General features: G+C 34.4%; 1 protein-coding gene across 1 annotated transcript in view; it reads left to right on the forward strand.

The window, feature by feature from the left end:
• The window catches only part of LOC143245471 (uncharacterized), a 106,885-nt gene extending 96,268 nt beyond the window's left edge, over positions 1-10,617 (forward strand). The window contains exons 5-6 of the mRNA XM_076491831.1: positions 8,181-8,326; positions 9,590-10,617. Coding sequence (XP_076347946.1) covers positions 8,181-8,326; positions 9,590-10,092 — 649 coding nt within the window. The 3' untranslated portion in view covers positions 10,093-10,617. The remainder of the gene's footprint in view (positions 1-8,180; positions 8,327-9,589) is intronic.
• Positions 10,618-21,303: the final 10,686 nt, after the last annotated feature.

Consider the following 21,303-nt stretch of genomic DNA (forward strand, 5'->3'; position numbering starts at 1 on the left):
AAAGTTTTAAAACCTTACAAACAATACTGAGTCTTCTATTTGTTTTGGAACTGAATATTTTATCGACGGTTCACAACGAAAAAATTAATTCTGTACTGAGACACATTTACACTTCACTTAACCGGTAAGTTAGCCAACTGCTACACTGAGCGCACATTCGTTTTTCACCGACGAAACTATCTAACGTCCTCGTAGAAATACCAACGTCCAAAGTTAATTATCTTAAATTAGGCGGTTTGTAATATTCAATATTCAATAAACTTTTCTGGTCAAATATTTGTTGTCTTCCGACTAATTAAATAGCTTCCGAGGTTTATAGTGTACTAACTGTAGCAAACCAACAATATTATATAAACTGTCTCTTAGCGCGTCTATTTATAAACTTTAGGCAAGGTTCTCGAAGGTTTAGTTGGCAACAATATAAAACATATATTGTTTATTTATACACTCGAAAATATTCTGCAAATGTAGAGAACATGCGAGGCTTTCGCAATACATATTTAACAGTAACAGCTTACATGCACTTCTAAATACATATTAAATTGAAAAAAACATATATGTTAAAATAAATATATACTATTAAATACAGAAATACAAGTGAAAGACACTAAACATGGGTTGGATTTACAAAAGATGTGACAACCCATTTCTTCTTTTGAGATGTAAATCAACAGTTGATGGAAAGTGTTAGCAACTAGTGCATGAGGCTTTATTCAACTCAAAAGGATGAGCTTGCATTCTGTTTATAATGGGCTCACGTATGTAAATGATATGTTTTGTTAAAGTGTTCTAGTTCAATATTTTAAGCGACGTTTGTGCAAATAATTCAAACAGTTAAAAAGTAGTTTATTATTATATAGGCTCATAATCCTCTGCAACTTTAAAGCTGGTAATAACTATTGCTATTAGTTGTATGCTACAGACCGTTTTTATGAGTTTGATTTTTACCATCCAGAATGTGTTATTATAGAAAATAGGCAATTTTGTTTAAAACGACTTGAATATTTTAAAAATTTATTTTCGAATGTAGAATGGATATTATATGATGACGCTTCACTAACACTGATCACGAGCTAGGTGTGAAATTACTGTTATATGAACTATTGTCCTGAATAATTAACCTAGCAATTTTGACAATTTGTCCTAGTGAGGATGAGAGGTTGGCTACTGCGTCTAATGGCTTGTTTATTTGAGGGGTTTTCTAAAGAAAATAATTATAATCTAGTGAAAATGGTAATACATGTTGGAATAAATTTTAAATATAACCAATTTTTTATTATGACTCTCATTCGCCATTTTCTCAAGAAAAATATTTACAGTTCAGATTTCAGATTTTGCACGAATAGGACCTTAATTGCTGGTTAGGCTTTAAAAACATTATGTTACTGACCTATAGGTATAGTGATCTAAACGCCATGTTTTATCACAAGCTAAAAAATTGTTACTAATGCCTGGATTTCACAAAAAATCACATAATTCGTGATTTCCACTCTTCTATAAGAAGTATAGAATATATCATTCTTCAGATATATTCAAGTAAAATATTTCTAAATTTTTATGGAGTTTCTGGATTTAACCATAATAACGTGTTGACTGAATGTCTCAAAGACGTATAGATATGTTTATTATTTTCCACGCGTAAACAGCTACGTTCTGCGATTTTTTTCTTACCCATTCGAGAACATACTAATAAATATAAAAAAATGTTTGCTTTTTGGCGAAACTTCACATCTTATAATTGTCCTTCAGTGGCACAGTTGTATGTCTGAGAACTTACAACGCTAGAAAACAAGATTTGATACCAGTGGTGGGCAAAGCAAAGACAGTTTGTTTATTGTTTTTGCGCAAAGCTATTCCAGGACTATCTGAGCTAGCCGTCCCTAATTTGGCAGTTTAAGGCGAGAGGGAAGGCAGCTAGTCATCACCGCCCACCGCCAACTCTTAGGCTACTCTTATACCAACGAATAGTGGGATTAACTGTAACATTATAAGGCCCTCACGGCTGAAAAGGCGAGCATGTTTGATGCGACGGAGATTCGAACCCGCGACCCTCAGATTGCGAGTCGCACGCCTTAACCCACCTGGCCATGCTGGTCCAAGCACAGACAGACCATTGTGTAGCTTTGTGCTTAATTGCAAAAAACAACAACATTGTAGGACCAGGCATTGCCAGGTAGTTAGGGCGCTAGACTAGTAATCTTAGGACCGTGGATTTGAATCCATGTGTCACCAGACATGCTCACCCTTTCAACTGTTGGGGCATTGTACCGTGACGGTCAATTCCACAATTCGTTGGTAAAAGAGTTGGCGGTGGGTGATGATTACTAGCTGCCTTCTCTCTAGTCTTATACTGCTAAATTAAGAATGGTAGCGCATCTAGACCTCGTGTAATTTTGCGCACAATTAAAAATCAAAAAATCATATTTTATTTCTTATTTTATCTACACTAACACGAACTGTAGAAACATTATTAATGTAGGGAAATAAAAATATGAAATAAAGTAAGTAACATATTCCACTCATTCCTCTGTATTTTTTCCAATACTGATCAAATATTATTTATGTATATAATTTAAAATGTTAACTTTTTTAATCTTTTTTAATCTCATAGTATTATTTCGATACTTTGTACTTATTTCAACAGTGTCCTCGCTTCAAAATCAATAAGACACAGAGAGAGCTATTAGTGTTAGCTGTTTATGTTGACATAACATAAACAGCACGTTAAGTAATGTTTCAAATTTTAGACGTTTATCTTTCTTGAAGTTATATTAGGCCGAGCTTTTATAAGTTTACAATATTTACATTGTGGTTAATTTTGTTAAAATATAAACAATTCTCAATAATGCCTGCTCAAGCTTATTTGCACTCCAATAAGACATGAAGCTCTTTTTCAATAAGTCATGATGGGTCTCAGAAATCCGGGGCCCCGCTATGGCCAGGTGGTTACGGGACTCATCTCGTAATATGAAGGTTGTGGGTTCGAATCCCCTTCACACCAAACATGCTCGCCCTTTCAGCCGTGGGTCGTTATCATGTGACGGTCCATTCCACTATTCGTTGGTAAAAGAGTAGCTCAAGAGTTGAAGGAGGATCGTAATGGCTAGCTACTTTTCCTCTCTTCTTACACTGCTAAATTAGTGACAGCTAGCGCAGATAGCTCTCGTGTAGCTTTGCGCGAAGTTCAAAAACAAACAAACCTTTTCCTTCTAAAAAAATATATTATTTTAGCAGTCTAACACTTTTTGGGTCTCAAAAAAATTAATGTATTCATCACATTTGCATTTTACAACATAAATATTGTATTATCACTGGAACAAAATATCTCAAAACCTACTGTAGTTTAGATGGCTTTTTAAGTACGATATAAAAGAAATTTAAAATTGTATTAGCAATTTGGAATGGCAGTACCATCGCAACAAACAAACAATTATCATGGATTGAATGTTTTCCACACAAGACTGAACAAACCATAATAAACTTCGTATATGGACGTTTTAAGACTTTTCACATGGAAACCGTTAAACCTGAATACTATATACCAAGTTTAAACCTTGAAGAAACGATTTGTAAACTTTATTTTACGTTTCATGACCTCCCCCAGTGGCACAACAGTATGTCTGGTTATTCCCACCGCTAAAAACCGGGTTTCGATACCCGTGGTGGGCAAAGCACAGATAAGCCCATTATGTAGTTCTGAGCTTAATTCCAAACAAACCAAAACGTTTCACGATAATCATTCGATCTATCTATTTGAAGACTTGGTGAAGATCAGACCATGTACAACTAAATAGACAGATAGCGAAGACAGTTGATATATAAAATAATTATACATATAGCTAAGACAGTTAATATCCTTAGATGAAAAAACTGAGACAAGTTAGAGCTGGATTGAGATTTTAATTATTTGTGTTATTTTATGTGGAGAGTTTTTCAATAACCCTATAGACAGGTGACAGTATTGATGATATATGTAAGGCAATTCCAGCAAATTGATTGTGAAAATAAATATTTTGTTGTCGCTCCTTTCGCACCTGTATATAGAAGAACGCATTAAATAAATATAAAAAAAAACTAGATAAATTTTACCTAAAATTTCTAATAACTATTTTTAGTTAAGAATAAGGTCATTTAACAACTTAGCACTACTTTATGCGTATGTACACCTTGCCGCATATAAAGGCTTGTTTAGAGCATGATTATCACAGTGAGCTTGGTGAATGGGTGGTGGTTGGGAACCATACTAGTTTGGACAGCTGGATGTGACACTTCGCGCTGGAACAGTTTGTTTGCTGTGCTGTCGATTAGTGCCTTTCTACCGTTTTGAGGGCTGGAATGCCAACATTAAGGTGTAAGTTTTCATCTTACTTACCCTCAAATGGTAGTACCTTATTTCCTCATTATCATTTTTTTTTTTTTTAATTGGGAGAGCAGTCACCTTCCCACAACTGTCTGCAGGCAATGAATTGTAGTATAGATGTTGGACGTTATGGGCTTGAGCACCCACATCTCACTCTCCTAATTTCTATTTCTAATTCTATATCTATTGTTATTCTTCATTTCTTACGTGAGGCTGGTGAGTGGAGGTTAAAACTGATAGACGATGTATCCGCACCGCAACGTAGGTCCAACTTCCCCAGTCACCTTTAAAACCTAGGGTACATTTTGTAATCCATATTGTAGCTTGTACACTGGAATCTTATCAGCTGACGCAGCATTTTTGTTTAATTTGTTTTTGTTTGAGCTTGTTTTTGAGTTAAAATAACAAATTAATACACATATATTTATATATTTTGTGATTAACTACACGTAAAGTAATCTTGATGAATATTTGAAACAAAATTCTATGTTTTTGCTAATTCTTACCTCTAATTATTTTATTTTTATAACATTTCTTGAGCTGGGGCGATTCTGATTCATTTAAATTGCGTCAGAAGTTTTTGCATATTAGATATGACATTCTCCTTAATAGGAGGTCACAATGTCGTAAATAGGTTCTAATGTATCAAAGTCGAGTGTTTGTGTTTCTGTATAAATTTAGAAGGCAACACAGAAACTTGTACAACTACTTTGACTTAAATTTGCGGGTAAACTACAGATTGAAGTATATAACTTGAGGGTTTGTGGGATATCCGACTTTTTTTGTGCCACTAAAGTATTTAAATCAGGTGTTCCTGCACTTGTTTGCCACAGAAACAAAACAGTCGAAACTCGGTTAGTTTTAGTTACAAACACTGCTTAGGTGTAAATAAAGAATCCTTGTTTAAATTAATCTTAAATTTTGTTGTTTTCTTTTAATATTTGTTTGCAATTTATTTTTTTCGGTTAATAGTTTTGAATCAACTTTTTCGGATACTTTAAAACCTTTTCTTTGTGTATCAATGAACCTGAACACTACAAGTTAAAACAAATGTACAATTTACTTCCATTTTCCTGAAAAGCGTCCAAAGCCCGTTATCTGTTTTAAGACTCACACTAGTATATAGTAGTGTGTTGTCAGTTAGCTAGTCAATAGACACTAATGTTACGTCACATAAGGGATGCTTAACGTTGCAATTTGTATTGTTATGACGTCAGTAAAACGTGTGCTTGCCATAAATCACGAGAAGAATAATGTGCTCTCTATGCTATGACACAACATGACACGTACCTCAGAAGCAAGAAATGAAAATACTCGTCAGTCTTAATTTTGGTTCTACTTACTTTTGAAACAGAACTTCCAGGTCCGTACGTAGAATGTATGAAATAGGGGCTCTAATCTGTGAGATCAAAAGCAAACAAACACTTTGCAAAGCACAATCAAGATACAAATCATACCAATGGTACGGGGAGCTGGTGGCATGCCATTGTTTCAAGCCAAAATATAGCAATGCTTCATCCAAAGATTGCTGACAACGTAGAGAACGTTGAATACAATAAGCAGCTGTGCTATAGTTGTATGATCATTTTTTTTTTACATCAGGAAAGTTGGAGATTCGGCTGAATCTTCTAGAACTTCACTCCACTTCTGCGAACGCGAGTGCTTTCTTCGATGACCCAACAGAAGTACATAATTATCCTGATTGTGTTAGTGTTAAGCTGCTTTTAGATCAGAAGGAAGAACTAACAATAATGATGATATAATAACAATCTACGTATCAGCAGTTGTTCTGATACGTCATGCTTAAAAGTTTAAATAAATAATAAGTTTATATTTTGTTCGTTTGTTGTTAAGCGGAAAGTTATGCAATAAGCTATTTATGCTGTGCCTACCACGGGTATCGAAACCCTGTTTTTAACATTACCAGCCCAGTAACGCACAATGTTCTGTCTATATCAACAGTAATAGTGTTATATTTAGGAAATTACCTGCTTACATGTTTTCATTATACACTAAGGTACAATCAAAGCTTTGCTGATAAAACTGTTTCACTAAAAAGTTTCGCAGTTCATGTATTTAAAAAGTATGTTTCTTTGAAAGTAAACATAAAACTACACAATGGGCATGGGTCCGGCATGGTAAGGCGTTCGACTCGTAACCCGCGCGTCGCGGGTTCGAATCCCGGTCGCACCAAACATGCTCGCCCTCCCAGCCGTGGGGGCATTATAATTTGACGGTCAATCCCACTATTCGTTGGTGAAAGAGTAGCCCAAGAGTTGGCGGTGGGTGGTGATGACTAGCTGCCTTCCCTCTAGTCTTACACTTCTAAATTAGGGACGCCTAGCGCAGATAGCCTTTGAGTAGCCTTGCGCGAAATTAAAAAAAAAAAAACACAATATTTATAGATTTCAAAATAATTATAATTTAACTCATTATAAAAGCTTATGTTATGTTACACAAACTGAGAATTCGAGTTGTATATAGTAATTGATATATATAGGTTCTGCATGTCGTGAACTAATTTTTGAAACTGAAAGACAAACAAACCGTGGAAAGGAAAGCTAATAATGAGCAGTTTCCTACTGAATTTTAATTTCACAATTTCATTTGCCTTTACTTTGCGCCCCCCACTAGTACAGTGATATGTCTCCGCATTTACAACGCTAAAATCAGGTGTTTGATTCCCCGCGGTGGGCTCAGCAGATAGTCTGATGTGGCTTTGCTAGAAACATCAACACACGCCTTTACTTTGTTTATGTCAATCAAAGGGAAGAATCTAGACGTATTTCCTTTGAAAAGCACTTTGGCTTTCTACTTGTAACTGTTATTTTTCACGCAAAAAAACAACTCAAACCTATCTACGCTGTAAATTAATTATAAAATGTATGGAAGACAGTTAGTATTGAATACAAAGTCTATACATAAGCCTTTCTCGTCACAAGTAAATTATTTATCAAGTTTTAATGCAATACGAAAATGGCGACAGGACCAGAGTTTTCTTATATTCAAAAGAGACTAACGAAAATGACGTTAGTTATAGGGATGTAAGGATAAAACATTACTGATATATTCCATTAAAACAATTTAGCAGCAGTACAGAGAATCATGTTGAATAGGGATAAAAGTGTTTTAGATATATAGAACCTTAGCGCAGTGTTTTTAGATAGGCGAATTAGTTTACACGTAAATTACGTGCTTTAAGAGTAGGTGTTTCTTTTTTTTCTGAATGTAATATTTTTAAAAGATGCATATAATTAGTTCTACTGTAAAACGATCATGTACGTTGAACTGCTTCCCAGTGACACAGCGGTATGTCTACAGGCTCATACCTCTAGAAATCGGGTTTCTATACCCGTGGTGACCAGAGCACAGATATCCACTTGTGAGGCTTTGTGCTTAATTCCAAATGAAAACAGCACAAAAAATACATTGAACTGTAGATTACTTTATGGAAAGAAGTATGTAGGCCCGGCATGGCCAGATTGTTAAGACTCGTAATCCGTGGGTTCGAATCACCAAACATGATCGCCCTTTCTGTCGTGAGGGCGTTATAATGTAACGGTCAAATCCCACTGTTGGTTAATAAAAGAGTATTCCAAATGTTGGGAGTGGTTGGTGATGACTCCCTCGTGTAGATTTGCGGGAAATTCAAAATAAACCGAAGAAGTATTTTCCCTACGATCGGTGTTCCGAAAATCTCAAATTTAACTGAGAATTTCATACGTTGTATCAACAGGTGAAAGGTTAACTCATATAGTGCTCAAAGTTTGAATCTAATTTTCGCTTATTGTATGGAATAAAAGTACTGGATTATTTTCAGGTACACAAAACACATGATGCCTCACGAGCACGTGATAACATTTTCTCCCTTAAGTGTCAAAGTGATGATTCCTGGAATATTCCTTCTAATATCTGCTCAGGTTTCTTCTCCACTCTATGGTTGGGGTCAATATGGTTATGTGCAAGGTAAGGTGGTTAATGAAGAAACATACACGCTTCCCACTTACTCTCATCTTACCGATATTTCAATGGTTCACTTAAGTTAGGTTCTGTTTTTATTCACTTATAGCTATATGTTATTTCTAGTCTATAGCAGTTGTCAGGATGACTACATGCCAGTTAAAACATTAGGTCTTTCATGAGGAATTTTATCAATGTTTTCCTTACTTTAAATTTATTAATATTTTATTTATATTAGGCGCTTTTTGATCTTTCGTTCTGTTACATTAAAATTATCTCGAATAAGCATATCAGCAAGTCAGATGACAATCGTAGCCGATAAAAATCGCATTGTAACGGATGTACCAAAAATGTAGTTTGATACTTGTTTGGGTTATGCAATGGTAGGTCCCACGCTGGTACAGCGGTAAGCCTACGGATTTACAACGCTAAAATCAGGGGTTTGATTCCCTCGGTGGACTCAGCAGATAGCCCAATGATGCTTTGCTATAAGAAAAACACTCAAATGTATTAGTAGTGCGATTCCACCGATAATTGAATGCTTTTGCGAATATTCGTCGAACTGTCGCATACCTCAGGTAGCTAGAGAATGAAACGAATATTCGTGCTATTCCATACGAAGACATCGTTAAGGTTACCAGACGCAGCGTCTATGATTTTCTCTGCGTTAAAACTACAGGTACTGGAAAACTTTTAAATTGAACACTAGACTGCAGGATTATTGTAGGGTGCACAGCAATCAGAATATGAATGGACGTGGCGACATTGATTGTAGCGACGTGGTGAGGCTGCAAAATCGTTTTAATATAGCATTTCTAAACCCTTATATGAACTCTACTATTTTTACAAGTTTTTTCTTTTGATATATATACCGTGTATGTAATTTATGTTAATTTAAGGAATTATATATTTTTCATGTTCATTTAGTACGTTCAGTTATCATCCAGGGTAATCAGTTATTTATCAATGGGATAAATTCATAAAATGAACCTGAAGGTTACATATAATGGGTAGAAACTGAAAACTGTTATTTTCAATGATTTTTCTTTATTACTTATTTAATACTATCCGACTTCACTATTTACTCTTTTACTTGTACTTATTAACTTAACTACTTGAATTAAGCATGATTTCACTATAGAAAAGTTTTCAGATTGCTCGTTTTTAAAGTAATACTTTGTTTAAGAAATCACTAATTTACTCTCTTTGTTAAGATATATCTAGATAGTTACATACAGACTTTTTAAAAGTTATTTTATTCTTTTACAGAGTATGGAGTGTGTGACCTATTGTTGTCTTCGCCTCACTGCTGTTCTTACAGTATTTATACGTGGATAATATTAATTATCCCACCAGTCTGCGTTTTGGGTTTCTGTTTGGGAGGATTAATTCGGTGTTCAAAAGAAACATATTTTAATCACGAAGATATCTACACACGAGGGCTGTTGCGAGAAAAGTCCAATATCTTTGAAGAAGACAAAGAAATCAAAACAATAGTCCTGTCAGGCTCGTTGTTCACTGTTTTAATGCTGCCAACCTGGTTGCTTGCCACTTTCTTAAGCTGTAATATTGTCAGTACAATTTGCTCGTGGCTCATGTTCACAGGACACGTTCTGGATATGATAAGTGGGCTGGTGTTGCCCATTGTTTGCTTGACGTACCATTCGAAAGTTCGAAAGTCGGTTATATTTTTGTTCAAAAATAATCGATATTTTCCATTCCTGAGAGCTAACACTAACACTGTAGAACAAGTAGTGGCAACTAGTGTGTGAAAATCTCACTTGTAAAGATTGATACTATCAACACTTTTAACTGTAAGAATTTAAACAATTAACAAACATACTTTTAAACTGTGGCAGCTATAGATAAATGTCTACTTTTACGCATGTATTCTTATTGGTCAATTTATTTTATTCATCTGTTATGTGTTACTGAAACAAAAATAATCCTATAGACAAGATAAACAGCCGTAATATGAGTTAATTAGTCTTAATATTTGAAAGTTTTAAAGTTGAAATTTTTATTGTTAGGTCTCATAGTTAATCCAAAGCACGTATATAATTGGCTAAATGTGCGGAACTTCAGGATATAAAATGTACAACATCATAATTATCATGCTAATTGCACATAATAAATGAATATTTATATATATATTGTGGAATCTGGTAAGTAAATGTGAGAAAAGTAAAATATTTCTGGTTCATTCCTGGTTTTATATCTGAAATCAAGGCTTCACTCTATTAAAATGTTCATATTTTATTACAGTTATTCATTTAATAAAACATCTTTTTGTGTCATTCAGGCTCCTGCTTTGAAGAATTTGTTTTTTAAAGAATGAAATTCGAATTTTTGAGGGACTTGAACGCGAGACTTTTAATTTTACACGACAGTGCGTCGCCCTTAAAATTTCTATATTGTAAACTATGTTCTTGAAAAAATTGTTTTAAGTACCGAAACAGATACCCATTAGAAACACTCATAGAGAATACGATACAGATTTCGTATCTAGACATATAAAACTATATTATATATTTATATTAACAAACATAACTTTTGTTGACCTAACACTTTCAAGTGTAATTAATTAATATCCACGCCAGCAGTGACAGAGCGTTATGACTGCGAACTCGCATCGCTAGAAACTCAGTTTCGACAGCAATGGTGGGCAGAGCACAGATAGCCCATTGTGTAGTTTAATGCTTAATTCCAAACAAATTAATATGCATTATAGTTTGTAGCTGCTACCATCTAGTGAGGAAACGATGAAGTATTCTTTCATTAGTTGTCATAGAACAACGCAAAGTTAAACGATTATTATTTCTCTTCACATCTTTTATGAGATAGATGTTTATAAAATATACATAATATATCATTTGTGTTGTCTATATTAATATTAACTATAAACCCGAAATTACTAAAAATATTAAGTTGTACTCATAGTATGTTATATATATATATATTATGCATATGGAAATAATCCTGTTTGTTTTTATTTTTGCAAACACTCAAAAATAGATTGCTCCAGTTTTTAATTAAAAATACAAATGATTTTGAAATATCTTCCTACATTCGACCGTACAAATGCATGTGTTACTTACAAGGATGTTTGACAAGACAGTCAGTACTTTTATCATGGGATTAATTAACACCTGAAAGCTAAAAGAAAACAAATTTAAATTACAAGCTTAAAATTGGTGACTTGAAAGTTGATGAAAGCTCAAAGTTAAAAATAAGGTGCAATCGAATCCGGCTCTTATTCAATTAGTTTCGTCATACTATTTATTTCTTAAATTGTCTTCTAGTGGTACAACAGTAAGGCTGTAGGCTTATAATGCTGAAAACCGAGTTTCCATTCCAATTCTGGACGAAGTACAAATAGCTCAACGTGTAGCTTTGTGCTTAGTTTCAAACAAACCAAAAACCAAATAGAAATATACAAGTGTTTGATAACTCTACCCATATACAATTATATTTTAAATTTATATTTCTACAAGTCGCTAGAACAGTTTGTAAAACACTGAAAATACAAGAATATTTAACACTAATCTCAGACAATTGATGGTTATGATAGCTTGAATTTTTAACGGTGACGTTTTTTCCTCAGTAGATAAATAACTTTGTATCTTACTTTAATTGTTTTGAATTTTTAAAAGAACCTGATATTGATATACAGTCAAGTGTGTGTGTGTGTGTGTGTGTTTTCTTATAGCAAAGCCAGATTGGGCTATCTGCTGAGCCCACACAGTGGAATCGAACCCCTGATGTTAGCGTTATAAATCAGTAGACTTACAGCTGTACTAGCGGGGAGCGATATATATAGCCAAGAACAAGAAGTTAAGGTGTGTGTGTGTGTGATATACAGTCAAGTGTAAAATATGAATTAACGAGTAGTTAAGGTATAAATTTTCGAACATGAAACAACCAAAGTTTATAATCAGAAATGCATTAAATGCTGTATCTATTTCACAAACCATGTTTAATATTTTGGTGATTTATTTTAGAAAGGTGTGAAAAGTTTGTGCTCTATTGTCAAGCGCGAAGTTAAAAAAATAGGCTAGATGTGCTTATCATAGTTAAAAAAAAACCAGTTTTGACGTCATAAGCCTTCAGCACTTTTGACGATATTACAATAATGTTTCGGCGCACTTGGCATGGAAACTTTTTTAAACTTTTACAATAAAAACTTGTGATATGTCTTGCAGAAGTTTGACATTTAGCAATGCATGAACTATTAAACTCACGCGCAAATTTCTCAGTAACTGTCAACAACCAAAGCAGCAATGGAAGTCAGCAAAAATTATCCTGAGGTCGTAATTGTGAAACTTAGAAAACCATGCCGAAAGGATACAAAATGGAAGGGGATATATAATAGCTGTCACAGTGATGACCGAGCAAGAAACTTTCAATATAGAATTAATACAACTGCTTCGTTTTTGTTAAATATTTATAGAAGGAACGCCTTATCATATAATGATTGACACATCTTGAACAGGTGTCATGTTGAAGGGCTAGAGTAACTGATTTTATAGACGAAGCTAGAAATTAAATATTAGTTTCTTTGTCGAATTTCACGTAAAATTACTGGAAGACTATTTGTGATAGCCGTTCCTAATTTTGGAGGGATAGACTAGAGGGAAGGCAGCTAGCCAGCACCGTCCGCCACATTATAAGAATAGCGATTAAGTCTCACTAGTTAATTGGAGTGTCCGCAAGTTGGCGGTGGGTACTACTGAACGGTGCATTTCCTTTAATCTATGACCTCAAAGTTAGGGACGACTAGTACATACATTCCTCGAGTAGCTAGCTATGAGTGAAATATAACAAAACAAACAATCGATCGGTACGCCTGGTTATTGTTGCTCATGTGGCGATCTTCACTAACATACCACAATTAACAGAATTTAAATTCAAGTCTATAAAATGTGGTACACTAGTGTTCAAAAATATTTCTATACCTTAAAATAACTCGGATTTTTCTTCTAATTTGAGGACTTAGTATATTTAAAGCATGTTAAGATAAGGCAGGATCGTTTGGTATTCTATATTTTATATCATTCTTCTGTCCTTTTAATCTTGCTGTTTTACCGTAATATTTGACTCCAGATGTACTACAAGGACTGTAGTGAACACCATCTGTACATTTTTCAAATCTTTTGGATGAACTAATATTTTTTTATTTATTATAATGTGTTTGAAAGTGGTTGAAATATTTCAATTATTCAAGTATCGTTTCATTTGTTCCGATAGTCCTAATTAAAGCAGTATTATTTATTTTAAAGGAAAATTCTTTATGAATATTTGTTTCTCTAGTATTTGTAAATGTGGGATAAGATGTAACCGTCCGCTCCCCGTTAGTACAGCAGTAAATCTACGGATTTACAACGCTAAAATCAGGGGTTCGATTCCCCGCGGTTGGCTCGGCATATAACCCGATGTGGCTTTGCTATAAGAAAACACACATAACCGTCAATAGATTGAAGAAATAAATAAGATAATTCTGAATTAATGTGTTTTTTTTTTCATTAAAATTCCCCCATATAACACAGGTAATTTTCACATTTTAATCCTTTTTGAAATTTCATATCAGAAGAGTATAAAAATTGAATTCTAAATTTTGTATTTTATGCTGAAAGCCATTACTCAAAGAAACAACAACAAAAATTATTGATTCAACTGGTCCAGACATAATACTAGCAAAATGTTCTTCGTTTTGATGTGATAACATATTTTATATGGAACGCCATGGTTCAGTAATGCCAAAAATAAACAGTGTTCTCAGTGAAGTCAGCTCAGAACAAACACAAGGGAAAAGAGAGTTAATAAAATATGCTGAAGGTTTTTCACTTCTTTCTAAAAAACTCAGAAAGCTATTATCATACAAATATAGTATAAATTACTTCTATACGTTAAGGATACCAAAGATATATTTGAAAAAAAAAATCAAAGACTGTATGAATCTGAGTGTAGATAGAATAACTCTTAAAGAAAGATTTAATTGCTCTAAGAGTCCGAAGTATGAGTGATTATGACACTTGCATATTCAGTCTTTTCTTAGTGACACAACCGACTCTACGAGTAGAGAAATAACGAGAACTCACTACAAACGAGGTGGCATTGAACGTAAGCAGGTGTAAATAACACTTAACATCTTGTGTGGAGAGAGAAGGGATTTCTTAGCATTTGTGTATGGCTGAAAAGCAAAAGAATTTGTATGTCTGTCTCAGAAATAGTCAGTTCCTGGTTCAAGTTGGGGCCAAGATGGTGAGTAAACTGCAACGAGTATTAGTTGGGCAGATTGGTAGAGAAACGTCTATGAGTTACTTGTTTTGAGCAGACTTGGAAGTATGATAAACATTTCCTAAAGGTTGACCAAGTCCTGGTATCTTAATAGATCCAAAAATATAGAAGTTAAGTCTTGAGAATAAAACTCTAGAATCCCAAAACAAAGAGAGCCAGAATGAGCTCTGAGTATGCTCCATACTAAGATAGCCAGAATGAACTCTGGGTGTGCTCCCTACTAAGATAGCCAGAATGAACTCTGGGTGTGCTCCCTACTAAGATAGCCAGAATGAACTCTGGGTGTGCTCCCTACTAAGATAGCCAAAATAAACTCTGGGTGTGCTCCATACTAAGATAGCCAAAATGAACTCTGGGTGTGTTCCATACTAAGATAGCCAAAATAAACTCTGGGTGTGCTCCATACTAAGATAGCCAGAATGAACTCTGGGTGTGCTCCATACTAATATAGCCAAAATAAACTCTGGGTGTGCTCTATACTAAGATAGCCAGAATGAATTCTGGGTGTGCTCCATACTAAGATAGCCAAAATGAATTCTGGTTATGCTCCCTACTAAGATAGCCAGAATGAACTCTGGTTATGCTCCCTACTAAGATAGCCAGAATAAACTCTGGGTGTGCTCCCTACTAAGATAGCCAGAATAAACTCTGGGTGTGCTCCCTACTAAGATAGCCAGAATGAACTCTGGTTATGCTCCCTACTAAAATAGCCAGAATAAACTCTGGGTGTGCTCCCTACTAAGATAGCCAGAATGAACTCTGGTTATGCTCCCTACTAAGATAGCCAGAATAAACTCTGGGTGTGCTCCCTACTAAGATAGCCAGAATAAACTCTGGGTGTGCTCCCTACTAAGATAGCCAGAATAAACTCTGGGTGTGCTCCCTACCAAGATAGCCAAAATGAACTCTGGTTATCCTTCCTACTAAAATAGTCAGAAATAATCAGATTAAGAGCAGAACATTTATAGATCGAAGAAAAGCCCCATCATTAAAAATAACTTTTTTTTTTCTGAAGAATCAAACCATTATTATTAAATGACATGTGTCCAACAGAAATTTAGGAGTATTAAACACCTCACAAATAACAGTGCCATGCTCGGTGACATAAAATAGTCGTTCAAGATTGTTGCATCTGAAATTACAGTAGAGCAGTTTGATATGAACAATAAACAATTAAAATGTTTCTTCACTCATTTGCTGGAAAAAGAAGAACTCACGCTTTATGAAACAACACAAGCTATTCTGCTTGTTAGAGAATCTCTCATTTACAAATATTATAGATCTCGTTATAACATAAAATATGTGCTTGAAGACTGAATTACACCGCAATATATCAGAAGATAGAATAATTTCTGGACTTCAAAAAGAACGGGAATATTATCAGGGACTCAGTCTGAATACTGAAGATATTTATGAGCTGTTTATGAAGAATTTATATTCTATATAATTAAACATTTATGTATATAATAATTAATGACATTCATGTCGAAGACCGTAAAGTACAAGGAAGGTTGAAACGTTTTCAAATGCAGTCTGTGTACTGCAATCGATAACTGTGAAACTGACTTCAACAGATTTAATCACTATACGATCTTGGAATATAGAGCCTATATTTTTTATAAAAAAAATAAGTAAATTATGCAACAGAATGTTAGCAACTCGTTTTCCTTTAATTGTCGGGAAAAAAAGAACGGGCTTTGAAGTTTTTTTACTATCGGCATTGTGTATTGTTGCAGTGTACCCCCACCATTGACACTTATTGCACTGTTTGTGTACCACTAACACTTACACCAGGAATGCTTCAATATAGTTTCCGGGGTAATTTTTCTTTGTTATTCCTATTTAAAACAAGAGAACTAGAAAGGCAGAAATTCGTAGCAAACTAATTTAGCGTGTTTACTACCACCTAAAATCAACTTAAAAGAAGGGATCTTTCAACTCTCAGCATCATGAAAGAGACGAGAACGTTTCTCTATGAAATAACTACTACAATTTTACTCTTCACTAGAACACTTTTAATTTTGATTAAATATTAGCTACATATTTATATAATATAATATCTATATATTCTTCTTAAGTGATGAATTACTCGTATTATTTTGGTTTGTTTTGAATTTCTCACAAAGCTATACGAGAGATATATGTACTAGACGTCCCTAATTTATCAGTGAAAGGTTACAAGAAAGGCAACTTGTCACGGCCAAGTCTGGGGCTACTGTTTTACCATCTAATAGTGGACTTAATCAGCAGTTATAACATTCCCCGGGCTGAAAGGATGAACAAGTTTGGTGTGACGGGGATTACTCATTCCGTTCTGCTATGGTGATTTCTGAAGACATACTGTTTGGTGTGAGGCTGAAAGTAACGTATTTGAACCAATTGTGTTTGTCAAGTTCAGTATTATCTTCGTAACCTTAAGGTTCTGACTTCACATGGAACTCTTTCACGTGCCAATTTCCTTTTTGTCAATAAAGATGGGTCTCCAGTGGCATAGCGGTATGTCTGCCAAATTACAACACAAGAAACTGGGTTTCGATATCCTTGGTTGGCAGAGCACAGACATCTCATTGTGTAGCTTTATGCTTATATATACACAGACAAAGTTTAACCCTAAAATTGTGTATATATTTAAAAATTGTGTTTAGTCGCTATATAGTATTCATTAAGCTACCACGTGTTCAGCTGTAGAATATTTTCGAATTACAATCGAAAACGTAAAGAAAACGAGATAGTTAGAAGTGAGGAGTTGAGGGGAACTGCTTAACTTCAAACAACCAATAGCGATGCTAGTAGATATAACACTTCAGACAAATTGTAGTTTAGTATACTAAATTAACCAAACGTTCGTCTTGAATATAAGAAAACAGCATTTATTTGATTATTTGAAGAAACAGAGCCATTAGTTAACCAAGGGCCTTTGACATTACAGTCATCTCTGATTTTCATTCAAGATTAAGCAATAAGGTCTGAAGATGACGTTTAATTACTCAAAGTCACCACGTTACCAAGGAGTAAATTTAATCTCTGTTGGGTGTGAAACCAGTAATGTCTATTAGGCCCATTTTATTAATTAGAAAAAAGCGAAATATTAATGACGAATGTCCATAAGTTAAAAGGCGATTAATCCAATTCTCCCGGGATTTTGCATAACTCAATAGACAATCTTACATAACCATATAATTATTTGGTAGGATTGGTTCCACCTATAGTTGTTTTCTTTCATTTTTTCCTGTTTCATTGTATCTGAAAAGTGTTCATTGAATTATAAGAATGGACAAAATATAATTAACGAAAAACTAAATTTTGAGGAAGAAAGCGATTTGTATCAAAATGATTGTGATTTTGCAAAATCCCAGTGACACTTAAAATACCAATAGTATTATTGTTGTATTACCACCATAAATAATTATAAGGTACTATAAACGTAATATGAAAAGTCACCATATCCTCTATCATCTATAGAGGTATATCTTTTTCAAATCATTTACTATTTCGATTTCGTACTGTCGAAACGACAACACATGTTCCAAAATATCAAATATTATCGTATTCTAGTCGGTTCATATGTTTGTTCCTATAGCTAAATGACATCTTTTGCCAGGAGAGATATTTCATTACATTTAAAGCATGTGCTAAAACTAGTTATAGCTAGAATATTATTTGCTGACCGGACTTTGCCATCAACAAATTTGAATAGCTAGCCAACGCTATCAGAGAACAAAAGTCCCAAGGTGATACTATTCACTAAACAAAGAAAACAAGTTGATGTTTGGAAGCCAAACGATTTCTTTTAGTTTTTCTCTTAATTTTTGCAGAGTGAAGACTTTTAAGACCTCATTGAGCGTTTGGTGTTGAAGTAATCTATCTCGAGTTTGTTTGTTTGTTTTGGAATTTCGCAGAAAGCTACTTGAGGGCTATCTGTGCTAGCCGTCCCTAATTTAGCAGTGTAAGACAAGAGGGAAGGCAGCTAGTCATCACCACCCACCGCCAGCTCTTAGGCTACTCTTTTACCAACGAATAATGGGATTGACCGTCACATTATAACGCCCCCACGGCTGAAAGGGCTAGCATGTTTGGCGCAACTGGAATGCAAACCCGCGACCCTCGGATTACAAGTCGCACGCCTTAACACGCTTGGCCATGCCGGGCCCAATCTATTTCGAGAAAAGAAGACTTTAAGACTAAAAGCTGCATAACTTGGAGTAAGAATTGTCTGCTGTCGCACGTGAATATGTTGTTTTTTAAATAATATTTTTGTTCCTTTCACCAATTCAAACATCTTTAATTACTATAAGTATCCCAATTGTTTCTGGTCAGGTTCTGCTCTTATTGCAAGTAATTCTTTCCGACACTTGTTGGTAAACAGGAAATTTTTGGAAGTTAAAGAATTGAAAACTAAAACTTAATCCGAAGTAATAAGAACTACTTCATTAATATTATTAATATTTCTTTGAATTATTTACGTGGTTGAATATTCATGGATTCAGCCTGGATTGAAGCGGTTCGTAAATGACAGCACCAAGAAACAGTTGAGGAGCTAGCAGATTTATATTGAAATTAAAAGCGGTTTTCCAACATGTATTATTCTTCCAGCAGGATGTTGAAGACGTTGCACAACCTCTACTGGACAGAGAATAAGTTACTCTAAAAGAAAATTTTAAACGCATACAACTCTAAACAAATCTCTCTGATATTTGCACAGACGAGACTGTTTTTATAGTGAAAGCTATGCTATCATAAATACAAAATTGAAAGTATGTTGTTGTTTATTTAAGAACATCCACAAGCGCTCAGAAAAGAGTATACTGCATTATATGTGGAGTTGTTAAGCATTGTCCTAGCTCTGTGTCACTTCAAGTAGAGTAATGAATGGCGCAAAGAAGACTGATCCAATCAGAGCTTCTGTCAAAGTACAGTGTAATTGACGCTAAGAAGATTAATCCAATCAGAACTTCTGTAAAAGTACAGTATAACTGACGCTAAGAAGATTGATCCAATCAGAGCTCCTGTATTATAATAGTTAGCATTGTCTGGTGTTTCTTCAAAGTTCTTCATAATAGATTTAAACTGATATTTTATAAATATCTGAGTACATTGAATGTCCATTATTTCTGAAACAGGTCGAGTATAGCATTTAACAATATGACTTTCATTAATTTGTGTTTTTGAATTTCGCGCAAAAGGCTATCTGTGCTAGTCGTTCCTAATTTAAGGGTGTAAGATTAGAAAATTCAGCTAATCATCACCACCCACCGCCAAACATTGGGTTGCTTTGTTACCAACGAATAGTGGGTTTGACTTTTACTTTATAATGCTCCCAGGCTGAAATGGCAAGCATGTTTGGTGTGACGGGGTTCAAAACCACAATCCTCAGACTGCGAATCAAGCGCCCTAACCATCTGATTATTCTCAAACGAACTAATTTGTATCAGAAATATTTATTTTATTTTATAATAAAAATGCAAAGAAACAGGAACTAAATAAATAACCAAATTATTTACTCTACCCGTTTTAATTTCAGTGAATCAGCGGTAAGTTAACGGATTTACAAATCTGAAATCCGCGTTTTATCTTAACGTGGTAAACAGTGCGCAGATGGCCTATCGCTTAGTTTTGTGATAGATTTGTTTGTTTTGGAATTTCGCACAAAGCTGCTCGAGGGCTATCTGTGCTAGCCGTCCCTAATTTAGCAGTGTAAGACTAGAGGGAAGGCAGCTAGTCATCACCACCCACCGCCAACTCTTGGGCTACTCTTTTACCAACGAATAGTGGGATTGACCGTCACATTATAACGCCCCAAGGCTGGGAGGGCGATCATATTTGGCGCGAGTCGGGCGCGAACCCGCGACCCTCAGATTATGAAGCACACGCCTTAGCGCGCTAGGCCATGCGAGGCCCCATTTGTGCTAGAAGAAAACACTCTTCGTTTCTCTCATGATTTAGTCTAATCTTTTTTAAAGGTATTTCTTTTATAAAACTTCGACTTCATTCAGAACTTTGAGAATGCTTCGTTTCGGGAAAGTTGTAATTTACAAATAAAACACATTTATTATTGTTTATTGATGCCTCTCGATTCCATGAAGGAACATCTTTTATCAAGATACAAGTTTTAAAATCACACACCAAATATAATATAAAATCATCAAACTATTGACAATATTAGTACTCATAACAAAAACAGTTCATACATGTATTTTGTTATACGTTAATCTTTTATCAAGATACAAGTCATTTATTGACAATATTGAATAACAAAACAGTTCATACATGTATTTTGTTATACGTTTTGTGCGTCATTTTAGTTGAAAAATTTTTTTTTCCTGCCAAGGAAAGCTACGTGGAAACATAATAGGGAATTTTGGTATTTTTTATGTATTAATTACTTGCTTAAAGTCTATATATTAAAATAACACCTAAAATTTTATTATTGTAGCATTAAATTTCTGAACAGTTTAGAGTGACGTTCTGGAATCAGAAAATGTAAAAACATTAACCGACTAATTGACGACTCACTATAATTATGAACAACAGTTTTATAATTAGTTTATTTTAAAATATTTCAGATAATATGATCATATCAAGAACATAAAGTAAAACAAACCGAAATCTATATATACCTCATTTGTTCCAAAATTAAACTTTATTGAAACTTACTAGTAGATACACAATTTTCGGTCATTCCAAAG

The sequence above is a fragment of the Tachypleus tridentatus genome, chromosome 2, assembly GCF_004210375.1.
Source record: "Tachypleus tridentatus isolate NWPU-2018 chromosome 2, ASM421037v1, whole genome shotgun sequence".
Classification (NCBI taxonomy): domain Eukaryota; kingdom Metazoa; phylum Arthropoda; class Merostomata; order Xiphosura; family Limulidae; genus Tachypleus; species Tachypleus tridentatus.